We start from the raw sequence: 21,102 nt of genomic DNA on the forward strand, positions 1-21,102 counted from the left end.
AATCTCCTAAAAATAACAAAACAGTAGTATTTCAAAATTTGGGCAGAATAACAGAACAATAATTAGAGTAAATAGCACTGAGCATTTGTAAGGCAAAATAGCTTCATTAATATATTTCTATAATGGATGGAAAGAATTGTGAGATAGCGTGAGCTGCAATTTTATTATGTAATATAATGCAAATGGATTTTATCTTTGAACATTATGACAACTCTGGACTAGCATAGTAGTCAGGGTTCTCCAAAGAAACAGAACTAGTGGGATGTGTACACACACACACACACACACACACACACAGACACAGATTTATTTTAAGAAATTGGCTCATGTGATTGTGGGGGCTGGCAAATTTGAAATTTGTAGGGCTGGCCAGCAGTCTGGAAATTCTGGCGGGCGTTAAGGCTAGTCATGAATCCAAAGGCTATCTGAAAGCACAATTCCTCTCTCCTCGGAGGACTTGAGGTCTTTAATTGATTAGATGAGGCCCAGCCACATTATAGAGGACAATCTGCTTCAATTCAAAGTCTACCAGTTTCAACGTTAATGATATCTTTTCAAACATGCCTTCACAGCAATGTCTAGACTGGTGTTTGATGAAGCAACTGGGCACTGTAGTCTAGCCAACAGTGAGCCTCAGAGGCAGTGTATTTAAGCAGGCTGCGAGGAGTACACCTGGACAAAATGGGCGGAAATAATAGAAAGAGACCGTCTGTGGCACAAGGAGATTAAGTGGAGAATAGCAAGGGGTCTGTCTAGGTGTTAACAGTTGCTTTAAAATTTGTTGGTTTAAAGTGTCATGGTATTTAAGTTATTTAAATAAGAACTAATCGATAAGTGGTGAATTTCCCTTGATTTCAGAGATATTGTTAAAATAAGGCATTCAAGGCCCTCTGTGATTGACAAATCAAAGGATTCTATAATGCTGACGACAGGGAGAATGCTTCCAGGAGGGGGCTAGAGTAAAAATAATCCTAGCTCCCTGCTCCTGCCACAGCTGGGTACTTCAGGGGAAAGCCAGCTTTCCGGGAGACTGAGCTTCGAGTTGTCCAGGCGAAGGTTTAGCATCTTCTTTCAACATCCTGGTACTCCAAAGAAGAAATTGAGATGATTCACTAAAGGACTAGAGAGCAAGTAATTCAAAACAGAACACCAAGCTGAGGTATAAAAAAGGAATATTTATCTTTGAAAAATACAACTTTGAGCACTACTGACATCTCATTTACAAAGTATTTTCCTGAAATACTCTTCATTGGCTTTGCTTACTTGGTACATTCTTTCATTCTGAATCAAGACTCAAGGGAGGGCATGCTTGTGTTACTTTAGGCACCAGCAACACCACAGAGGAAAAGATCATCTGCGCCTCAGGGTATTAGCCCCCAGTCCTCATCCTTTCTCTTTTGCTTCCATCAAGGAGGACTTCCTGACCGGTCCACACACAGTTTGCCATCGCAATCTGCTGGTGGGCACCATAGAACTGGAGGTGCCCCCAGCCACTGGTGCTCCAGGAGGAGCTGAGCTCTTTGCAGGAAGCCGCATGCACCCAGGCTCATTCATTACCAGGAATTTTCTACTGATACTCGTATCAACTGTTTGCAAACATTCAGCTTGAAGTGAACATAGGATTTACAGCAGTACACGGTTTGCACTTCAACACGCTGATGGCAGAAGAAAAGGGACCAACGGACTTTGTAAGGAGGCCAGAGGGAAGGCATTAAAATGAACCCCTTCTGCTAACTTGTTTGTGTACGTGCATGTGCACAAGCACACATGTGTGTTTTCCTTCACTGAAACTAAATATGCCCTCCTTTAAAAGCAGACTATTTACAAGGTGATTCTGAATAGCACAAACACATGCCAGTCATACTGGACACTTGCTTTCTGTGAATACATCTAGATGTTTTTAATCTGATATATTAGAGAAAATAACTTTGGAACATTTGTCAACTTTTGGTTCACAGTAATTTTGCAAAAAGCCACAAACCATGCTTTCTCTTTTAAAAGAGGAGCCTGGGAAGGCACCTTCTAGAAGATGCTGTGTTATTCGCTTACTGGCTTACTGGGTGTCGGAAAGACCATGTCCTTTACAGAGTAGCCAGTGCTCCTCTCATTCCTCTTATCAGTAGCAACATTAATGCGAAGAGAAGTTTAAAACACAAACAAATCACATACAAATAATCAAAACATTTCAATTAACAGTGTTTAAAAAAATACCAAACTCTAGGACAGTAGTACAGACACTGAAAATACCCCAAATACTCTTTAGCCTCAGGCCTTTTTCAATATCACTAATAAAAGACACAAGCCACCAACAGAAGGGGAGCAAGTTACAGCGCTTGAGGGTTTGAGTCCATGTCTTTTTAGGGCCTGTAGCTCGAGGTGCTGCTCTAGGATCCTTATTTTAACTCATAAGATATTCTGGGATTGACCCAGCAAATTTAAAGCACTTTCACTTGAAAACCATTGAGAATACAAATCACTTCCTTGGCATGTCTATGGCACATTTCTCTGCAGGAGCCCAGGCTGTGAGGCCGCAGCATTCAGGTCAGTTTCAGGCCCTCGAAGCCACAGAACTTCCACCTCTTTTCCAGACTGGCTCCGACCCCGGTCATTTCCTGCCTGAAGGTGTGCTGCAGCCTGCTCATGAGACATTCCACATCGCTGGTGCAGATCTATGGGCCAGACAGAGAAGTTTCACTGAGAAGCAGTTCTACTGGCCTACAGGGCCCCCCGAGCTTCCCTTGCACGGATTGTGTAACTGCCGTATGTAGGTAATAATTTACATACAACAAATTCACCTACTCTATGTGTAGAGTGTAGTGAGTTTTAGTACATTTATACAATTGGGCAACTCCCACCACAATTTAGTTTTAGAACATTCCATCACCCACAGAAGCTTCCTTCATGCCCCTTTGTAGTCAATTATCCCTCCCAATCCCTGACTCAGATTTTTTCATTGTGGTTTTGAATTTTCTAGAAATTTTCTATATGTGCAATCCTACAATATATAGTCTTTTGTGACTAGTTCCTTTCACTTCGCATCACGTTTTGGGGACTGATCACCACCGAGCTTTCTAATGAAAAGAGCTAGCGTCAGCTGTGTGGACAGGCTTGGGTTTGCAGCCAGCGGAATGACAGCTCATCGGTGCCACTGCTGCTGTGTGGAGGCCTACTGAAGCTGCAAAGCCTTGGGAGGGGAGGGAGGCAGGACAGAATTCTTCACACAAGCATTGCTTTACAAAGGAAAAATGACAGAAATAAGGAATGCCCTGTATTTCTACTTCTGTGTATCGTCTCCTTCTCCCCACTTCTCTCTCTCTCTCTCTCTCTCTCTCTCTCTCTCTCTCTCACACACACACACACACACACATAAAATCAAAAATCTGTGGACCCCTTTAGGACTTGTTTCAGGTGGCCATCTTGACATGAGTAGCAGCCTTCCCAACTGTGAACCTGGGTACTAGGGCTCTACTGAATAGCACTAGGGGATCCTGGGAGAAACCCTGTTGCCGCCACATTGAATGTTCCTGAAGTTGGACAAAGGGACCCCCCCCCCCAATCAAACAATTCTTGTTTGCATCACTGCAGGCTCTTTGGGAGGCCCTGTCACTACTCTGGCAGGAAGCTGCTCAGGAGAAAATGGGCCGAGAGTAGGAGTGAGGTCGTTCCTAGTGCTAGTAGTGGACGGTAGCCAGTTAAGTGAAAGATGCATATGCAGAGTATCATATAGAGTTGAATCTCCATTCTAAAAACTATAAATATATAATGTTTCTGGATGTATTTGTACAATATGGGTGCAGCATACGTATGGAAAATGGTCTGAAAGAAGATATGCCAGACTATTAGCGGTGGTGATCCTGGAAGGGTGGGGCCGGGTCACTTTCCCTTTCCCTTCATTGTCTTTCTGTTGCTCACATTTTTATTTTATTTTATTTATTTATTTGACAGACAGAAATCACAAGTAGGCAGAGAGGCAGGCAGAGAGAGAGGAAGGGAAGCAGGCTCCCCGCCGAGTGGAGAGCCCGAAGTGGGGCTCCATCCCAGGACCCTGGGATCATGACCTGAGATGAAGGCAGAGGCTTCAACCCACTGAGCCACCCAGGCGCCCCTGTTGCTCACATTTTTAACATAAAATGTAGCATTATTTTTTTACAACTTAAGAAAAAAGGGCCAGATCATTTTTACTGACAATTTCATACCACTGCAACTTACCACTTGGTCCTAGTGCTCACATTCAATCTCTCCCTTTGCTGTCAAATGGGCTTTTTAATTGCAGAATGGTATCACTTCCCAGAGCTAAATGAAAGGGGTGCGCTGGCTCAAACTAAAACCAATGCCATAAGAAGGATGCGTCACCCCAGTTGGATGCCCACATGGGCAAGCGCCTCTGTTAAGAGGACATATGCTTAAATGGCTTAACATTTTGGACATCTAGTTATCAGGAATCTGCATTTCAGTGGCCACATCTCAAGAGCCTCAGGCCCTGTGAAATAGTGAATATAATCCACGAGCGCATGTAACTGAATGCAGCTTCTGAAAAAAAAAATCTATCTTGGGTTTATTTATTCTGAGGAGTCAAGAGTCCCCTCCCACTTCTATGAGGCATCTTTAACTTTTTAGGGAACTAATATTTCCCCTTGTCCCTGACGCTTTGTGTCCCCCACAGAACATCATCCCAGGAAGGAAGTGACCCATGAGATCAGCTGGGAGCAGAACTTGAGTCCATGTCACAGACTTACTGTTTCCTCTGTTTTGTGTTGGCCTCTGCCTTGATCATTTCAACATTAGGTAATGGCAGTGGTGACAGTCTTGACTGGAGTAAGGCTTCTAGTTCTGAACATTAGCATTTGCTAATGGCTAAAGGTCAGTACGAAAGTATGACTGGTGAGAGAGAGTGGGTTATTTGTAGCTTATACAGAAATTAAAAGAAAGGAGGAAAATTCTTCTAAGATGTATCTTGGAAGGAGAGTAGACAAGTCATTCAGGATTGCCCATGACTTCCTGGTTCTGGCATTGGAAGTCACGAGTTCTAGAAAACCGCTCAGTCCCAGGCAAATGGGAGCAGCCGGTCACCCTGCCTGTAAGAGAGAAGCTCTGCACTGCACTGCAGTGAGAACAGGTGAGGGAAGTTTCCTTACAGTGATTAGTAACGACTTACTTATGCTTGAAGAAAGTACCCTCCAACCCCTTGCATACCCATTTCAGGACCCCACATACCTTACTATCTAGACGGTGCAAGTAGGAACAGATGTATTCAATGCTTGCTCCAAATGGGTGGACATGAAGAAATGTGGAAATAATCCCTATAGCGACAATACCACGGAGGTTACACTTGAGCATTATATTTGAAATGAGAGCTAACTCACATGTACCACATACTACATACTGGGCACTATTCTAAGTTTCATACATTTTATTCATTTAATCTGTTCAACAACCCAGTGCATATACGGCCTCTCACAACACTGTATCACCTGTGGAAAAGCTGGCATTGGAAGAGTCACTTCCATCATTTATGATGGCTAAAGACCCTTGGAGTTCTACATTTCACAATGAATTTGGAATTTTATAATGAATTTACAGTGTGCTGGCCTTTTGCAGTTATTCTGCACAGTCTTTAAATTGGACTTGAACTTCTTATGCATAAATAATGTCTTGCTGTTGTGGTAAATGTACAAATCAGGTACTTTGCCTGATTCACTTCATGCCTCTCACAAGAGAATCTGCTGATTATACTTTCCTGTGAGCAGCTCCATAAAGAAAAGCCAAACATTTCATTCACTCAAGTGGTCACTAGCATTTGTTTGTGCTTAGAGCTCTAAATTTCTTCAAGTAACATATTTTTTAAAATAGAAGTTTAGAGCCTTCAGGAATGTACCTAATTTTCACTCAGTGTAACTATGGGGTGATTGGCAGCTAGACACACTGCCTTGATTGTTCTGGACATCAGGTTAACTGTTCTACTACTTTTTCTCTGGCAACAGGTAGAACATAAATTGTTCAAAGGCCTACTATTTCTTTCTTCAGATTTTTTGAATTCCTCTCTTTTCATAAGATCTTAAGTACATCAAATAGTCCCAGAATTGAATTTGCTGAGAACTGCCAAGAAATAAAAGCGAAATTTGATTTGGTTTATAGACTACAACTTGTCTATTCCTTCAAGTGACTGATAAAGAACATCACCAGTCTGAGTTGTAGTTGAAGTTCAAATTAGTTCTTTGTGAAAATCCTCCAAAAACCACAGGGCAAGGAGGTGGGCTGGGGGATCCAGGAGGAGCTGATGAGAGAGTTCAAGATCTGTTCGAAATGGATGCTATTACTTATAACACTATGTGATTCTTACATGATGAAGTAAATGGAATTGCTATACACTGACTGAAGCCGAGAAAGTTAAATTCTAAAAAAGGCGTTCACGTCCAAAGGAATTCTAGGTGCTACAGCCAAGGCAGGCTGTCTGTCAAATGAGGAGAAATAACTCCATAGGCTTCAAAACACTAAGCAGTTTCTGTGGGTTCACACCCAAAGAACCAATCTTAAAAAATAGATTTTCCTTTCTGTCAGCCCAAGACTATATTCTTTAGAAAAAAAAAAAAAACAAAAAGAAAAACAAAACAAAAAACACTTATCTTAAGAATCTTTGTTTCTAGAACTATCCATTCACAGAGGCTTCCCTCTACTCTCTGTCAGCTCTCCCCGTTGCCATGCCAATTTGTTAAAGAACTTTGAGTTGTAAAATGGAAATAAGTTGTCACTTTTCTTGAAGACTCAATGGCAGATCCCCTAGTGCATCTTTATTAACATATCAAAGTGCTAAATCTGACTACGCTATCCATTACCAAAGAAGGCAGATAAATCTTCAAACTACGTAGAAGCCAATGAGTGTGAAGAACTTCTGAGATTGGGGTGGGGCCACTGTGGGGTTCAGCTTCCTAGAAAGCAGCTGGGATTATCTGTTGAGGCCCAGTATCAGCCCCTTGGAAATGACTGAATATTTTAGGCCTTCAAGCTGTCACTATTCTCCAAAAGGAGTATCAAGTCCACAAGAATTTGTGCAGAATACTGTTAAGTGCAAAATGGTTTTCATTTTACTGAGGACTTCCTGTGGGCTGCACACTGTGCTAAGGGATTCAGATGAATTATCTTATTTAATACTCGCAGCTGCCCTTTGAGACAGGTAATATGATTCTGCCCATTGTGCTTCCTTCCTGAAGCTCACAAAGGAAATGGTAGGGTCAAATGGGAAACCAGATCTGTTGACTCCTCAAGCATGTGCTCTATCTTGCCTCTGTGGATGATTTTTATATAATGAGAGCAATTCTAGCATTTATTTCGTCTGAGCCCTCCAGTGTCCAACACTCAGCAGACAACCTCCTGAGTCATCTGCCAGTAACCTGGAAGAAAAATTTCTAAGAGGCATATACTTCCTCCAGAGGTTCATCTGGGAAAGTTCTCTGTCAAACAGCGCGCGCGCTATAACCCTGAGTAGGAGTGAGAGGGCTCCGCTATCCTCACATAGAGATTTAAAAAGTGCACAACGTGTTTCTCCAGCAGTCCCTTTCTTGTGCTTACATCACACATTTGATGTGGCAGCAACCACAGGAGCTTGAGGAGGATTGGGAGCTGCTGTTACCATTTCTATGAAGTCTACACTTATTCTTATCCTGTTGTCTTCAGGACTCTGGGTCCGTGCATTGTCACGCTTTGTAAGTGCCTGGTGGGTATATTCATCTTAGGTGAAACCCTTTCCCACTCCACCACAGTTAATACATTGTACATGTGTTCCTTACCCACGAGCAGTGCTTCACGTTCAGATTTGATAGGGCTGCTGTTCAGGGTCTTCTCAAGAGGGTAGTCACTGTCCTGGCTTGATGTACACAGTCTAGTAGCGCAGCTTTCCTGTGGGAATAATATGCTTCCTGAGTCAGTTCACCTTACTGGGTAACAGACTTGGATTTGATTATACAATAGGGAACTTTTAAATGTAGTACCCCAAAAGCGATACTGTACAATTTTGATGGCTGAATGGGAGAGAAAATAACATTAATTTATGCAAAAGCATCACAGATCATCCAAAACTTCTTTACATGGCTCCAAAACACAGAAAAATTTAGACTTTCATCTTTGCCACTTTTTTTCCTCCGCTTTCATCATTCTTGACTCTATAGGTAATCTGGGGAACCAGACCCAACATTTACCGCCTACTAGGTGCCAGGCCCTGTTAGGTATGTGTTATCTCCATTCAACAAATGAGGAAACCGAGGCTTAAGTAAATTAGATAAATTGCCTTAGATCACATTTCTAGGACGTGGTAGAGCCTAGATTTCACGCCGGGCCAGCCACTGCCAAAACGATTGTTCTTTTCAAATTTAGGTCCATACTCTGCTAAAGGCAGGTCCCATCTCTGAGTGGGGAATCTACAGTGTAGTTAATATACTCCCAAATAATCAACTGTTGGCTTTTGAACTAAAAATTAGAGCTCCCATTTATTGACTATCAACTCTCTCTTCTCCCTGACAAAGACATTATGAGTTAGGATATTCCTGACTTCATATCAAGAAATGACCATGACCAAAATATCTTTACTCAGTGGCTTTCTTTGTTGTTGAAAGTTCTCTCTTTCTGAGCATAGCACATATATTTCATAAAAGATACTCAGGTGAAATTAATGACCAGCAATCAAACTGAAAAATACGTCCAGACCTTTCATGGATCTTTCTTTCTCTCTTTTGGCACTGAGAACATCTTTTCTGTATTATAAATTTGAGGGAAGAGCCTTGAGAAGAAGGAATAAAAGAAATATCTGCTTCCAGTCTTACTGCTATTAGAAAAGAAAATGTTGGGGAAATGCTCCTAGCAGGGGCAGATCATGGCTGACTCAAATGCTTTGTCACTTTTTCCCTTCCACAAGCCCTCGGCACAGACAGTCGTTCTTCTGTTTTCTTTAAAGATGCCTTCAAAGCTTCCGGGATGTTGCCCATGAATGAAATGAATGGTCTATGCTACAAGACATGCTGTTTTGTGGATTTACAGGCTTCCTGGCTGTAGTCAGAAGGGAAGGCTTTCTTGATGACCTACTCAATCTTTGGCCCTTAGAATTCAATCCAGGCAGTAACCATCATGCAAAGTTTGATTTAAAATACTGGCTCACTTCTAAGCCATGGGTTGTACATCTCCTTCTAACCCCCTTAAAACATTAAATGATCCAGTAAGCCATTTCTTAAGTGTGAGAGTTTAACAGATGGGGGTTGATTTAAGATGTAAACGCATCCTAAGAAGTTTTAGCCATCCTGAATAGAAATGTAGCCTTACTGAAACCTGACTTCAATTTTATTATAGCTGGCATTTAAAAAATTGGAAGGCATATTGAAGAGATGTTTATCAGCTTGAATTTTACTGGCAGATTCCAAGAGCTAGCTCTTTTTGCAGTAAGACAGACAGAAGTCACCTTGTTATATTGCAAAACACTGACAATAACTCACACTATGGTTTACTGTCAAGAAACCCAAACAAAAACAAAAGAGATCCCTTCTCACCAAAACTTACTGCCTTCCTTTCAACCTGGAATTATTTTTGCAGTCTAATGTAATGGTACTTTGCTTCCTAACCTAATTGTGTCAGGTTGAAATATTTGGTCACAAATCAGCTTCCCAGAGAAGATCAGTTTATAATGCACTGCCGTGACTTTTTCTGAAAGAAGCTTTGCTTACAGTAACAGGTAAAAAAACATCCTGACTCATATTTTCCCTATTATCAATCGGCTTTCCTTCCTTATCCTCTTTAGCTGCTGCTTCGTGGTATATTCAGGTTCAGGATGAAAAACAGACTAAGGCATAATACATTAAGGTTCTTCCGTGCCATATGACCTCTTGCTTCTTCAAATGAAATACTTTATAAAGCAGAAAGTGGCTTACACTAAAGCACCAAAAATGCTCTTAAATTAATTTGTGTTGTCAATCCTAGAGAATAATCCTAAGTGTAATATTATTAGCATAACCTCATGTCTATCAATAGTCTTCTGGTTACACATTCCATTTTATGCAAGAAGCCAAACAGCTATGTAGCAGCTCCAAGACATTTTAGCAGCTCTGGAAGTATAGGGAAATTCCTGCTACAGAGAGCAGCTTTGGCACTTTTCAATTAAATGCTTGATAAATGAATTTCTCTGGGATTGCACTCGTTTATTTAATAGCACCCACAAAACTGGAAAGTGAGCTGGTTTTATGAAGTGGAAGAATTAAAAGCATATTGCAAATGGCCTCCAGAAGAAAACACTTTCAATCATTTGTTTCAACTACACCAGGGCTGCCAGTTCTCAATGGCACTCTGGGGGAAGTCACTATGCTGGCAAACACACCCAGGGCCTACATGCACTGCATCTTTCTGAGCTGAGCGCGAGAGATAAAGAACACAAATTCTTATGGAACTGTAGCATTGTTGATTTCTCTTGGTTGACTGCTCTTGGTCTGAGCTCCTAATCTCTTCCTTCTGAGACATTAAAATCAGGCAGTTACAGTCAATGGGTCTTCCTTTTCAGAGGCCTGCTTCAGTTGAATGTTCAGGCATACAAATGATTAGGGAGGTCGGTTGGGAAGACACCATCAGTAGACTTTACACACCTCAAGTAGACTGGGCACCTGATTCCTGCCTGTGACACAGTAACTTATCCAGATGTTAGGAGGCTCCCTAAGAGGCCCTCACTGGCAGCTTTTATTGCTGCAAAGTCCCATCTTGCCCTTCTATGCTGCAATCATCAAGCATTAGAATATTCTGCCTTTTATTTACTTTCCACACGTTTTCTCCCCTTTGGGTTTTGGCTATTTCACCTGCAGCTGTTCATCATTACACTAGATGGAGTGTCTGCAAAGAAATGCCCATGTTCTCGTTGTACTTGGGTATCTTCCTTTAATGAAACACTTCATTAAAGGTACTCTGTGTCACCCACGTTTCCTTTTTTTTTTTTCACCTGCATTATCTATGTTGCTATTTGCTTGGCAAGATGAAGCAAGAATGAAGTATACATGCTGGTCTTCTCCAAGAGGGAAAGACTGAGGAATTTTAGGGATGGACTAACTTTGTATTCATTGAAAAGTACACTCTCCAGAATCCTTAGATATGCCAAGGGCTCACATCTAAAGGCAGAGCCCTTGATTCAAGAATTACCCCAGAGAGAGGGCTTTTAACCCCTACTCAGCCAAGCATTCTAGGGTGGTTCCTTCTCCAGGAACTTGCAGGGCGTTTTCATTGCCACTGCAAAAGGCGGGGGGAAGGGCAAGGACAAGGGTTCACAGATGCCGATGTACCTTTTCTTTAAGATTTTCCAACATTTTTTCCACCTGCAATTTGTCATCCTTGACTTTTTCAAGTTCAGCTTCTTTCCTTTTGAATTCCTCTTGGACTTTGAGTAGATGCTACAAGACAGACCAAAGACAATCAAGTCTTGAGGAGCCACACTTCATTTCAAAACCCTGGCTGAAGTGAGATAGTAGGCTGGCCTGTCTCACTTTCTTCCAGCCCAACAATCATCTCTCCATGCAGAGATACCAAAGGGAAAATCAAGGTACTTTTCACTTCAAGTTATTTTATCTAGCTCTTAGGAACTTCTTTTGGATTTGCTCATATTTTAGAAAGCATCTGAGAAACTAAATGATCTAATCGCTTAACTTTTCTATTTCAGCCAGGGGTAAGGGTAGGGTATAGTGTTAATCTCATGTGGACAACATCTTGGTGGCTGCATAGAACTTAATGTTGTAAAGCATTCTTTCAATTAGTCATTTTCCAAGCCAAGTTCAATTTCTGTGAGGGAAACATTTCACAAATGTTTGTTTCCACATCAGTAGGCAAGGAACTGGATTCATCATCATCATCACGATTACAAAAATATTACTTATTTAGCATCTAACATGTGTCACACATGTGGATAAGGTTTCATATGTGTGATCTCATATAAACCTCAAGTAACCCTATTACACATAGTCCTGAGGCTTACAGAGGTTTAGTGCTTTGCCTTAGGCCATTCAGATAGTAAGTGGCAGAGTTAGGATTTAAACCCAGGTGGGGTCAAGACTACAGTCCACGCTTTTAACCACTATGTTAGACTACACTTCTTTTGGGGATAAGATAGGAGAACCTTTATCTTGTTTACAAGGCTATTTTCCAATAAAAAGTAATCAAAATGAGCGAAATTAATTTGTCAGGATGTAGAGACCTAATTTTCTCAGAGGTCTCTGAAGTGATGAAATGAAAAAAAAGTTCATCATCTTTAGATTGTATTTCAGTAGCAGAACTGTCCTTCTGTGGAATGGTTTCAAAATCAAGGTAAGAGAGGAAAAGCAACAAAAAATGTTTCCAAAGTTTTGCTTTTCAGAGGCTTGAAGAAGACCATTGGAAGAGTTAAAACACACACAGTACAATATATGTTGTCAAAATTCTTTGAAGTCTAGCTGAAGAGATGCATTTTTTTTTTGGTGGAAAGATCTCAGATATAATTTACATGTTCTAATTAAATTCCATAGTGACAGTAAAAGGAAGGTAAGCATTACTTCACACATTTTACTAATAGGAAAGGTGAACTATTAATGTGATATTGCTTGTCACACAGGAAGACAGTGGTAGCAGAAATAATAGGAACACAGGGCTCCTAGTGCCAGAAGAGACTCCTTGTTCACAATTTGTGATTTCCAGTCAGCAATAAGCTTTGCCCCTGATAATTCAAGGCATACAATTAAAAAATATTGCTCAATTTAAATTGTAAGGAAAATGGCTGGTCATCTGACAAGACAGAAGAGGATAGTACCCTTACTCAAAAATACTACTCCTTTATTATGATGGGAACAGATGGTAATATCTTTTAAACGGTAGGCTCACTGTGCTGATGCTTACATAAAACATTTAGACATTGAGCATCTATTTCACACTGTTGTATTTGAATGCAATTACAGTTGGATGCATCTATTTACTTTACTTTTTATACTTGGAATAATGTGCAGGTAAACTCATTCACAGAAATGACTGTGAAAACAAAACAAAATAAAAACCAATTGATATTATGTGCCTAAAGCATTGATAGTAAAAAAGCAAGGTAAAATTCCTGCCATTTCTTCTAACAGGCTGCATGGTCCAGCATTGGATCGAGTAGATACTACTTTTTCTATCTAAGTAACTGAAGACCTTCATAAAGACCTCGAGGCTCTGTACAGATTCCAAAGCACCTTCTGAAGCAGAAAGAAAAGATTAGATTATGTTTGGTGTAGTTTGAGTGTCAAGTATTTTTACTGGATGTACATCCTTTGAAAACAGGCGATCCCGGATGCCTGGGTGGCTCAGTTGGTTAAGCAGCTGCCTTCAGCTCAGGTCAAGATCCCAACATCCTGGGATCGAGTCCCACATCGGGCTCCTTGCTTAGCAGGGAGCCTGCTTCTCCCTCTGCCTCTGCCTGCCTGTGCTCGCTCTCTCATGCTCTCCCCCCCTCTTTGACAAATAAATAAATAAAAATCTTTAAAAAAAGAAAATAGGTGATCCACGGGACACCTGGATGGCTCAGTTGGTTAAATGTCTGCTTTCAGCTCAGTGCACAATCCTAGGGTCCTGGGATTGAGTCCCACATCAGGCTCCCTGCTCAGCAGGGAGCCCACTTCTCCCTTTGCCTGCTACTCCTCCTGCTTGTGATCTTTCTCTGACAAATAAATAAATAAAATCTTTAAAAAACAGAAAAAGAAAATTGGTGATCCACTGCAACCTTTGTATTGGCCAGAATATTTCATTAACCATAACACAGACCTTTCTTCGGCTATGCCAGAGAACAGAATATCAAGAAAAATAAGAGGTTTGCTATTCTCTTTGCTGGCAGGGGACATTTTTCCAGGTGAGGAGCTGATGTTAGTCTTCCCAAAAGCTCAGAAAACCAAAGAGCCTTTACCTGTTGCATTCCTTGCAGGGCTTGCTGCAGGAGTTTCAGCTGCTGTTCCTTGTTTGGGTCATCTTCTCTGGGGGCTTTGCCTTGTTCTTGCTTGAGCAATTCTACCTCATTCCGATACGCATCGAGCTGCCAACGGAGGCTGTCATTTTCTTCCTTCAGAGTTTCTGCCTGTGATACTAAAGTTAAGCGGTCAATATAAAGTCAAATCTCCATCTATCCATACTCTTTGTGGTTCACCTTAGCCCCATGAAAACTTGGTAGTTTTCAACTGACATGTATAAAAAATCTCTTGAGCAACTTTAGGTTTGAGGTGGCCATGGCAGCAAGAGATGGACCCAAAAGCACACAGTACCATTTTTGTAAAGGAACATAGGATTCCAACACCCTGAAATCCCCATCATGCTTCATATTTGTCACCCCAAATATAACGCAGATATTCCCAGCTAACATTGGTCACTTTAATTTGGAAGGCAGCAAATGATAAGAGTTCTGTAATGATAAAGTGTAGGGCCATTTTTCTTGAACTGATGACTGTCCATGTGATAATCTTGCAAGGCAGTTTTTAAAAAAGTGTAATCTTTACTATCCTACAGAGGAAAGGTAAATGTAAAAATTAAGTCACTAGACTCTGGTTTCCGGTCTATTGTGTGAGGAGTTTAGAAGTCACCATTCCAATGTAACAAAGAATAAAATGCTGAATAAACTGAAAAATCAACCACTCATCTTAGATCCACCAGAGAAGTGAAGTCACAGGGCAAACTGCTGCCCCTGAAACCAGAGTGACAGGAGAATCTAGAGAATCATAACTTACCAGACCAGAAACCTATGGGCAGGAAGTTCCATAGGAACTGGTGGCAAGTAAAAAAACCTAAATTGTAATTGGCTAATTGCTGGAGGCTCAGTGTGGGCAAGTCTAAGATTTAAAAATTCCAGAGGGACTCAGTCATAGTAAGTTCTCTATCCTTTCGTGAATTTTATCTCTCAGAGAATGACCAAGTCCTTACAATGAATATTAGAGAAAGATCCCCCTTGCGCTTCCGTCAGGCGGTAGAGAAAAGAAACCATTTTGAAATATACCGGAGCATTCTGTTCTTCTTAACAAGGCCTGTCTTCATAAGAAACTATTTTATTGGAGTCTAACCTGCTAGGGTATTACTGAAGCCTAACTGACCTGGAGAAGGGAAATACCCTCCAGACATCCTGCCCCAAGTAAGGGGGGGACCAAAAACTGAGAAGCACTTATGAAATTCACAGTCCGGAGGTATATGCTCACTAAAAGACAAAGACCTGATCACAGGACTAAATAATGCTTTCCCATACTTAACTACCACGCCACTAAAGTCTTATTTACTGGAGATCTTTTTATCCAGGACATCATGTCCAGATTTCAACAAAAGATTACAAGGCATACTAAAAGGTAAAAAACAAACAAAAACAAAAACCAACTAACCAACCAAAGAAACACAGTTTGAAGAGACTGAATGGGGATCAGAATATAAGTGAGATACAGCATGAATGTTGGAATTATCAGACCAGGAATACAAAACAGCTATGATTAGTATGCTATGAGCTTTAATGGGAAAATCAGATACCATGAAAGAATGGATGGATAATGTAAACAGAGAGATGGAAATTCTAAGGAAAAATAAAATAGACATGAGATAAAAAAAAACAATACTGTAACAGAAATGGAAAAATGCCTTAGATGTGCTTATTAAAAGACTGGACATAGCTGAGAGAAGAATCTCTGAGCTCGAGGGTATGACAATAGAAACTGTCTAACCTGAAAAGCAAAGAGAAAAAAAGCATTAAAAAAAAAAACCCAAGGAGAATATCCAAGAACTATGGCACAACCACAAAAGATACATGTCATAAGAATATTAGAAGGGAAATAAAGGAATGGAAGCAACAGGTAAAGCAATAATCACTGAACTTTTCCCGCCAAATTATTGCCAGACACCAAACCACAGATCCAGGAAGTTCAGAGAACATCAAGCAGGATAAATGCCAAAAAATTAGACCTGAAAAGACACCCCATCAAAGATATATCCACGGCATCTAAGCATCATCATATGTCATATGTCATACATCATTAAGGAACTGCAAATTAAAAGAACAATAAGATACCACTACACACCTATTAGAATGGCCAAAATCCAAAACAATGATAACACCAAGGGCTGGTGACGATGTGCAGCAAACAGACACTCTCCTGCATTGCTGGTGGGAATGCAAAATCCTACTGGCACTTTCTTATAAAACTAGATATACTCTTACCATGTAATCCAGCAACCGTGCTCCCTCATATTTACCCAGGTGAACTGAAAACTTATGTCCCCACAAAAATACGCACATGGATTTTATAGCAGATTTCCTCTGGCAATTTTAAATTTTCCCCAACTTGGAAACAACTGTGATGTTCTTTAGTAGATTAAATGGGTAAACACACAGTGGTATATCCAGAAATGGAATATTATTCAGTGCTAAAAAGAAATTAGTGATTAAGTCATGGAAAGACATGGAAGAAATGTAAATGCATATTACTAAGTGAAAGAAGCCCATTGAAAATGCTACGTAACTGTAGGACTCCAACTATATGGCATTCTGGAAAAGGCAAAACAATGGAGTCAGTAAAAAGATTACAAAAAAAATCCCTAACCTTGTTGCCAGGGGTTAGGGGGAGGGAAGAATGAACAGGCAGAGCACAGAGGATTTTTAGGGCAGTGGAACTATTCTGTATGATACTATAATGGTAGATACATACATTTTAAACATTTAAACTCATAGAATGTACAACACCAAGAGTGAACTCTAATGCAAACTATGAACTTTGGGTGATAATGATATATTCACTGATTATAACCAATGTGCCCCTGTGGTGCAGGATGTCAGTAGTGGCGGGGCAGGGAGAGAACTATGTATGTGTGTGGGGGAGACAGGTATTTGGAAGGTCTTTACTTCTTGTTTAATATTGTTGTAAATCTAAGACTGCTCTAAAACATTAATTTATTAATTAAAAAAACCCTAAGACACAAGAGGAAAGCTGGTTAGCTTTATTTATGGTTAGGGCTCATTTTTGAAGGCCAAAAATCTGAAAACCTATTACAAAATGTTTAATCAGAGGATTTTCATTCATTCAGCAAACACCAAGGACCTTCCCTGTACCAGGCTTATGATAATGGTAAAAACTGAGGTTCCCCTAATCTCTATGGCTCACAGTCTAAATTAATGGAAAAAATTTGTAGTTTATTCCTTTTTTGATTCCTAAAACAACACAAAGCCAAAAAGAGATGTTATCAAAATGATTCAAAATTACAAACCTGTATATTAAATGTAAAGAATGTTAAAAGACAACTTGTCAAAGGTGTGAATTTTTTCAGTTACTTATGAGGGAGGGACTTTGGGTAGAAGAAAGTAAAAGAAAGTAATGGAAATCAAATCTTCAAGATTATTAGCTATAAGTGGTGGAAGAAGTGTTCTCTAAAAGGATTTCAAAGAAAAGATTCATTCTCTACAATAAATGGAAGGAAGTTGTGCTTTACAAAGATGAAATATATAGAATAAAACCATATTCTGAGGGAGAAAACACCCCGTATTCTTAAATGAAAGCTCCTTCAGGGGTGGGGTGGGGTTTAATTCTGTGCTTTCAACCTGAGGGTTTTCCTGAAACAATCAGCTACCAATGCAGGCTGATGTAATCAGATTGTCTGTCCAAATAAGAGAGTGGCAATCCTTCCTATTACATGTTTTTTTTTTTTTTTTTGTGAATGGCTATGCAATTATCCTGGTATGGCAGTTTGAACCTTGTATTTTAGTTTTTAAAAGAAATCATGAAAAAATTTGGCATGACACATTCATTGTATGTTGATTTTATTATGGATCTTAATTTTTGCTGTAATCATACAGCTTTTGGTCTCTGAAGAGAAAACGGTTACACGAAGAGTTGAAGTCCCAGCACTGTAAATCCTATCTATCCTTGCCATCTCTCCCAACAGCTGGGATACCTGTTGTTGGGCAGGCAGCATTCCTCACAATCACAGCACTGAAAGAAGATGCTAAAAGTGAAGATGACTGTATATAGGAAAGTGTATGGCAGAAGGGACACAAGCTATCTGCCAATGTGAAGAAATACTTGATTTGCTTGTTGGATCAGTACCAAGGATAGCATCGCAAACTGGACTGGAGTTCCACCGAATAACACAGAGGTTCCTCTGTAAATCAAGTGACTGCTGCAGATAGACAGTTACTCATTTCTGCTTTGGTTTGCATGTTTGTCCTCTGGCAGGGCATATGGCTCAATACTAAGTAGTGATATTTCATCTTCCTCCTTTTGTTTCTTCTTGTACTGCAGGCTAGTGATTATGCTCATGTCTTATGAGTCTTGTGGAGAAATGTGGAAAAGGGTAGAGATCTAGGAGAATGGTTAGGGGCGCTGTCTCCAGTTTAAATGTGAAAATATTTTCTCTCGAGCAAATGAGGAGGAGAGACTGCTTCTCTCCCAGGGGGAAAGGGCATGCTGACATGAGGAGATAGATTCCTGTAGCCAAGTGCAAACAGATAATAATCTCCTCAGTTTGCACATGTCACTAAGCAAAAGAGAATGTGATCTCCTCTAATGCCACCAGGGCACCTTACTTATGAAATGTATTTCCCACTCCCTGAAATGAGGGTTTTTGTCATTTTAATGAGGACACCAAGTTTTTACTTTCACAGACTTAATATTAATTGGCCCATTTCTGAAGTTGGAGTTCTTTGTACATTGCCAGAACATTGAAAAGTTCAATATTACCTTTTAATAATATGTTTGAGTAGGTGAATCCATTAGTCCTGATACCAAAGAGCACAGTACAGTGAATTTATTGTATCTTGCCATTATTAGTTCTTGGCTGCTCCTTTTTGACTATTTCCTATGTGGGGAAAACGTTCCTTTTTATGGGGATGACTCCTCAGATCTGAAGGCTGCCAGTTCATCATGGCACTATGAAAGTATGAAGGCAGCTGCAAACTCCTCTTTTTAGAGGAGCCACTCAGAGCAAAATTCCAGATGTTTTTCTATGACAAAAGATCTAAAAGGATTTTGTACCATTAAAAAATTAATACCTAGGGGCACCTGGGTGGTGGAGTGGGTTAAGCCTTTGCCTTCAGCTCAGGTCATGATCTCAGGTTCCTGGGATCGAGCCCTGCATCAGGCTCTCTGCTCAGCGGGGAGCCTGCTCACTCCCCACCCCCCGCCTGCCTCTCTGCCTACTTGTGATTTCTGTCAAATAAATAAATAAAATATTAAAAAAAATTAATGCCTAAGTCTCTTTGATGGTACAAAGAAAACAACAATTTTAATGGAAGCAAATTCAGGGGGTTGGCTATCCTCACAAAGCTGCATTATAAGAGATGCTTAAAAATGTCACCAAATTATTGAAGAAAGATGTGTAACAAATGTTACCAAATTCAAGAAGGGAAAATGTGCAACATTCCTCTCAAGGGTCCCCAAAAAAGTTTGAGCTGGAGTGATTCACAAAGAGAAAAAGCCAAAAAGAACACAGTCGAAAGAGAGAGGGAGATGATATGAGTGGTTGCAGGCCAGTTCAGGGAAATTTTTGAGTTCCCTGACCTCCCAAAGCCTTTCTTTCCTTACCTCTGCAGGTCATTACTTCAGTGGGGCTTCTACCAGTATGCATGTACCAGGGACTTCACTGTTTCTCCTCTGAGATCTCTAAATTCTGCTTTCAAACACGGTATCTTCATCTGTCAGTTACTTCACTGCCTCTCATCACCCTGAGATGCTGTTCACTTTCTTTGCTGGGACCTTTAATTTCTTGGAATGGCCAACTTCACCCAGTCCATTAACTATTTTCTGGCTAAACAGATTCCACTGCAAACTCCTTAGTACTCTATATTTCTTCACCTTCCTGAAAACTATTAGCCAGTCTTGCCATGCCAATTTCTAGCTCATGGTCACTTGATTCAACTTTGTCTGCACCTTATCCTGGGCTGCAGAGGACTCTTATAGGAAGCTGCAGAACTGGGAAGTCCTGGTCAATAGAGACTCATGTTGGCCTTGCTGGTGGGTTTCTTACCTCTCACTGATTTCTTCCTTCCATCCTGCCCAAGGTATATATTCCAAGTCTGCTCCTGTTTCCTCATGGTCTTATTTACAAAGCATTTTCCTAATCAACAGTTGACCAATCTCTGGGTATATGGAGAAGCATGGAATGATACATTTAGTTTTACCTCCCTTGTCTTAAAGGAAGAGGGGTCTCCCCTCTCTAAAGAAAACTCCACCTGAGTTTGGATCACTTCCCATTCTTCTCCAGGATTCCATTTCCATAATTATCCATAAGTACTCTTTCACTCTCAAGCATCTTCAACCTTGCTCTCTCCATGGCTGCCTTCCCTTCTATTGAACAACAACAAAAAACTTAATTTTAACTTTGTCACCCATTCTAACTGCCATTAATAATGCCTGCATTTGCTTTTGCTCAGTACCCAACTTCCTGACCTGTGGTCTTTGTCCACTTCCTCTCCTTAATGTTCTGGCCCCAGCTCTATCACCCTACTTAAATAGTTCTTGCCCAATGATATCCTCAATTTCTTTCTTCTATAGATTGTTCTCATGGGCCCTATAATCCAATGTTTTTCTAGTTTTCTTCCAGCTTCTTAGGCTGCTCTTTCCCTTTAAAAAGACTTCTTTAGGGGGAGGAGTCAAGATGGCGGAGAAGTAGCAGGCTGAGACTACATCAGGTGGCAGGAGATCAGCTAGAGAGCTTATCTAAAGATTGCAAACACCTACAAATCCAACGGGAGATCGAAGAGAAGAACAGCAATTCTAGAAACAGAAAATCGACCACTTTCTGAAAAGTAGGACTGGTGGAGAAGTGAATCCAAAGTGACGGGTAGTTAGACCGCGGGGGGGAGGAGCCGGCTCCCGGCAAGCGGCGGAGCAATGGAGCACAAAGTCGGGACTTTTAAAAGGCTGTTCTGCTGAAGGACATCACTCCAGAGGCTAAACTGGGGTGAAACCCATGCGGGGTCAGCGTGACCTCAGGTCCCGCAGGGTCAGAGTGTCGCAGAGCTTGTAGGTTTTAGAACGGGAGGAGCCAGCTACAGAGACAGAGCCGAGAAGTGAGCTCTCAGCTCGGGGTTACCTTGAACCGGTCGCAGGCTCGGTGAGCTCAGAGTGCGGCCAGAGGCCA

At 40.8% G+C, this 21,102-nt stretch overlaps 1 protein-coding gene across 9 annotated transcripts in view; it reads right to left on the reverse strand.

Annotated features, from left to right (window-relative positions):
* Window positions 1–1,155: 1,155 nt before the first annotated feature.
* Window positions 1,156–21,102, reverse strand: part of ENOX2 (ecto-NOX disulfide-thiol exchanger 2) — a 273,312-nt gene continuing 253,365 nt past the window's right edge. For 8 of the 9 annotated variants that reach the window (XM_059156514.1, XM_059156517.1, XM_059156512.1 and 5 more), the window contains 5 exons: window positions 13,913–14,088; window positions 11,298–11,405; window positions 7,785–7,893; window positions 5,215–5,300; window positions 1,156–2,669 (listed from right to left, as the gene is read on the reverse strand). In XM_059156514.1, coding sequence (XP_059012497.1) covers window positions 2,538–2,669; window positions 5,215–5,300; window positions 7,785–7,893; window positions 11,298–11,405; window positions 13,913–14,088 — 611 coding nt within the window. In that variant the 3' untranslated portion in view covers window positions 1,156–2,537. The remainder of the gene's footprint in view (window positions 2,670–5,214; window positions 5,301–7,784; window positions 7,894–11,297; window positions 11,406–13,912; window positions 14,089–21,102) is intronic. The other variant, XM_059156518.1, reaches the window with a different exon arrangement.

The sequence above is a fragment of the Mustela lutreola genome, chromosome X, assembly GCF_030435805.1.
Source record: "Mustela lutreola isolate mMusLut2 chromosome X, mMusLut2.pri, whole genome shotgun sequence".
Classification (NCBI taxonomy): domain Eukaryota; kingdom Metazoa; phylum Chordata; class Mammalia; order Carnivora; family Mustelidae; genus Mustela; species Mustela lutreola.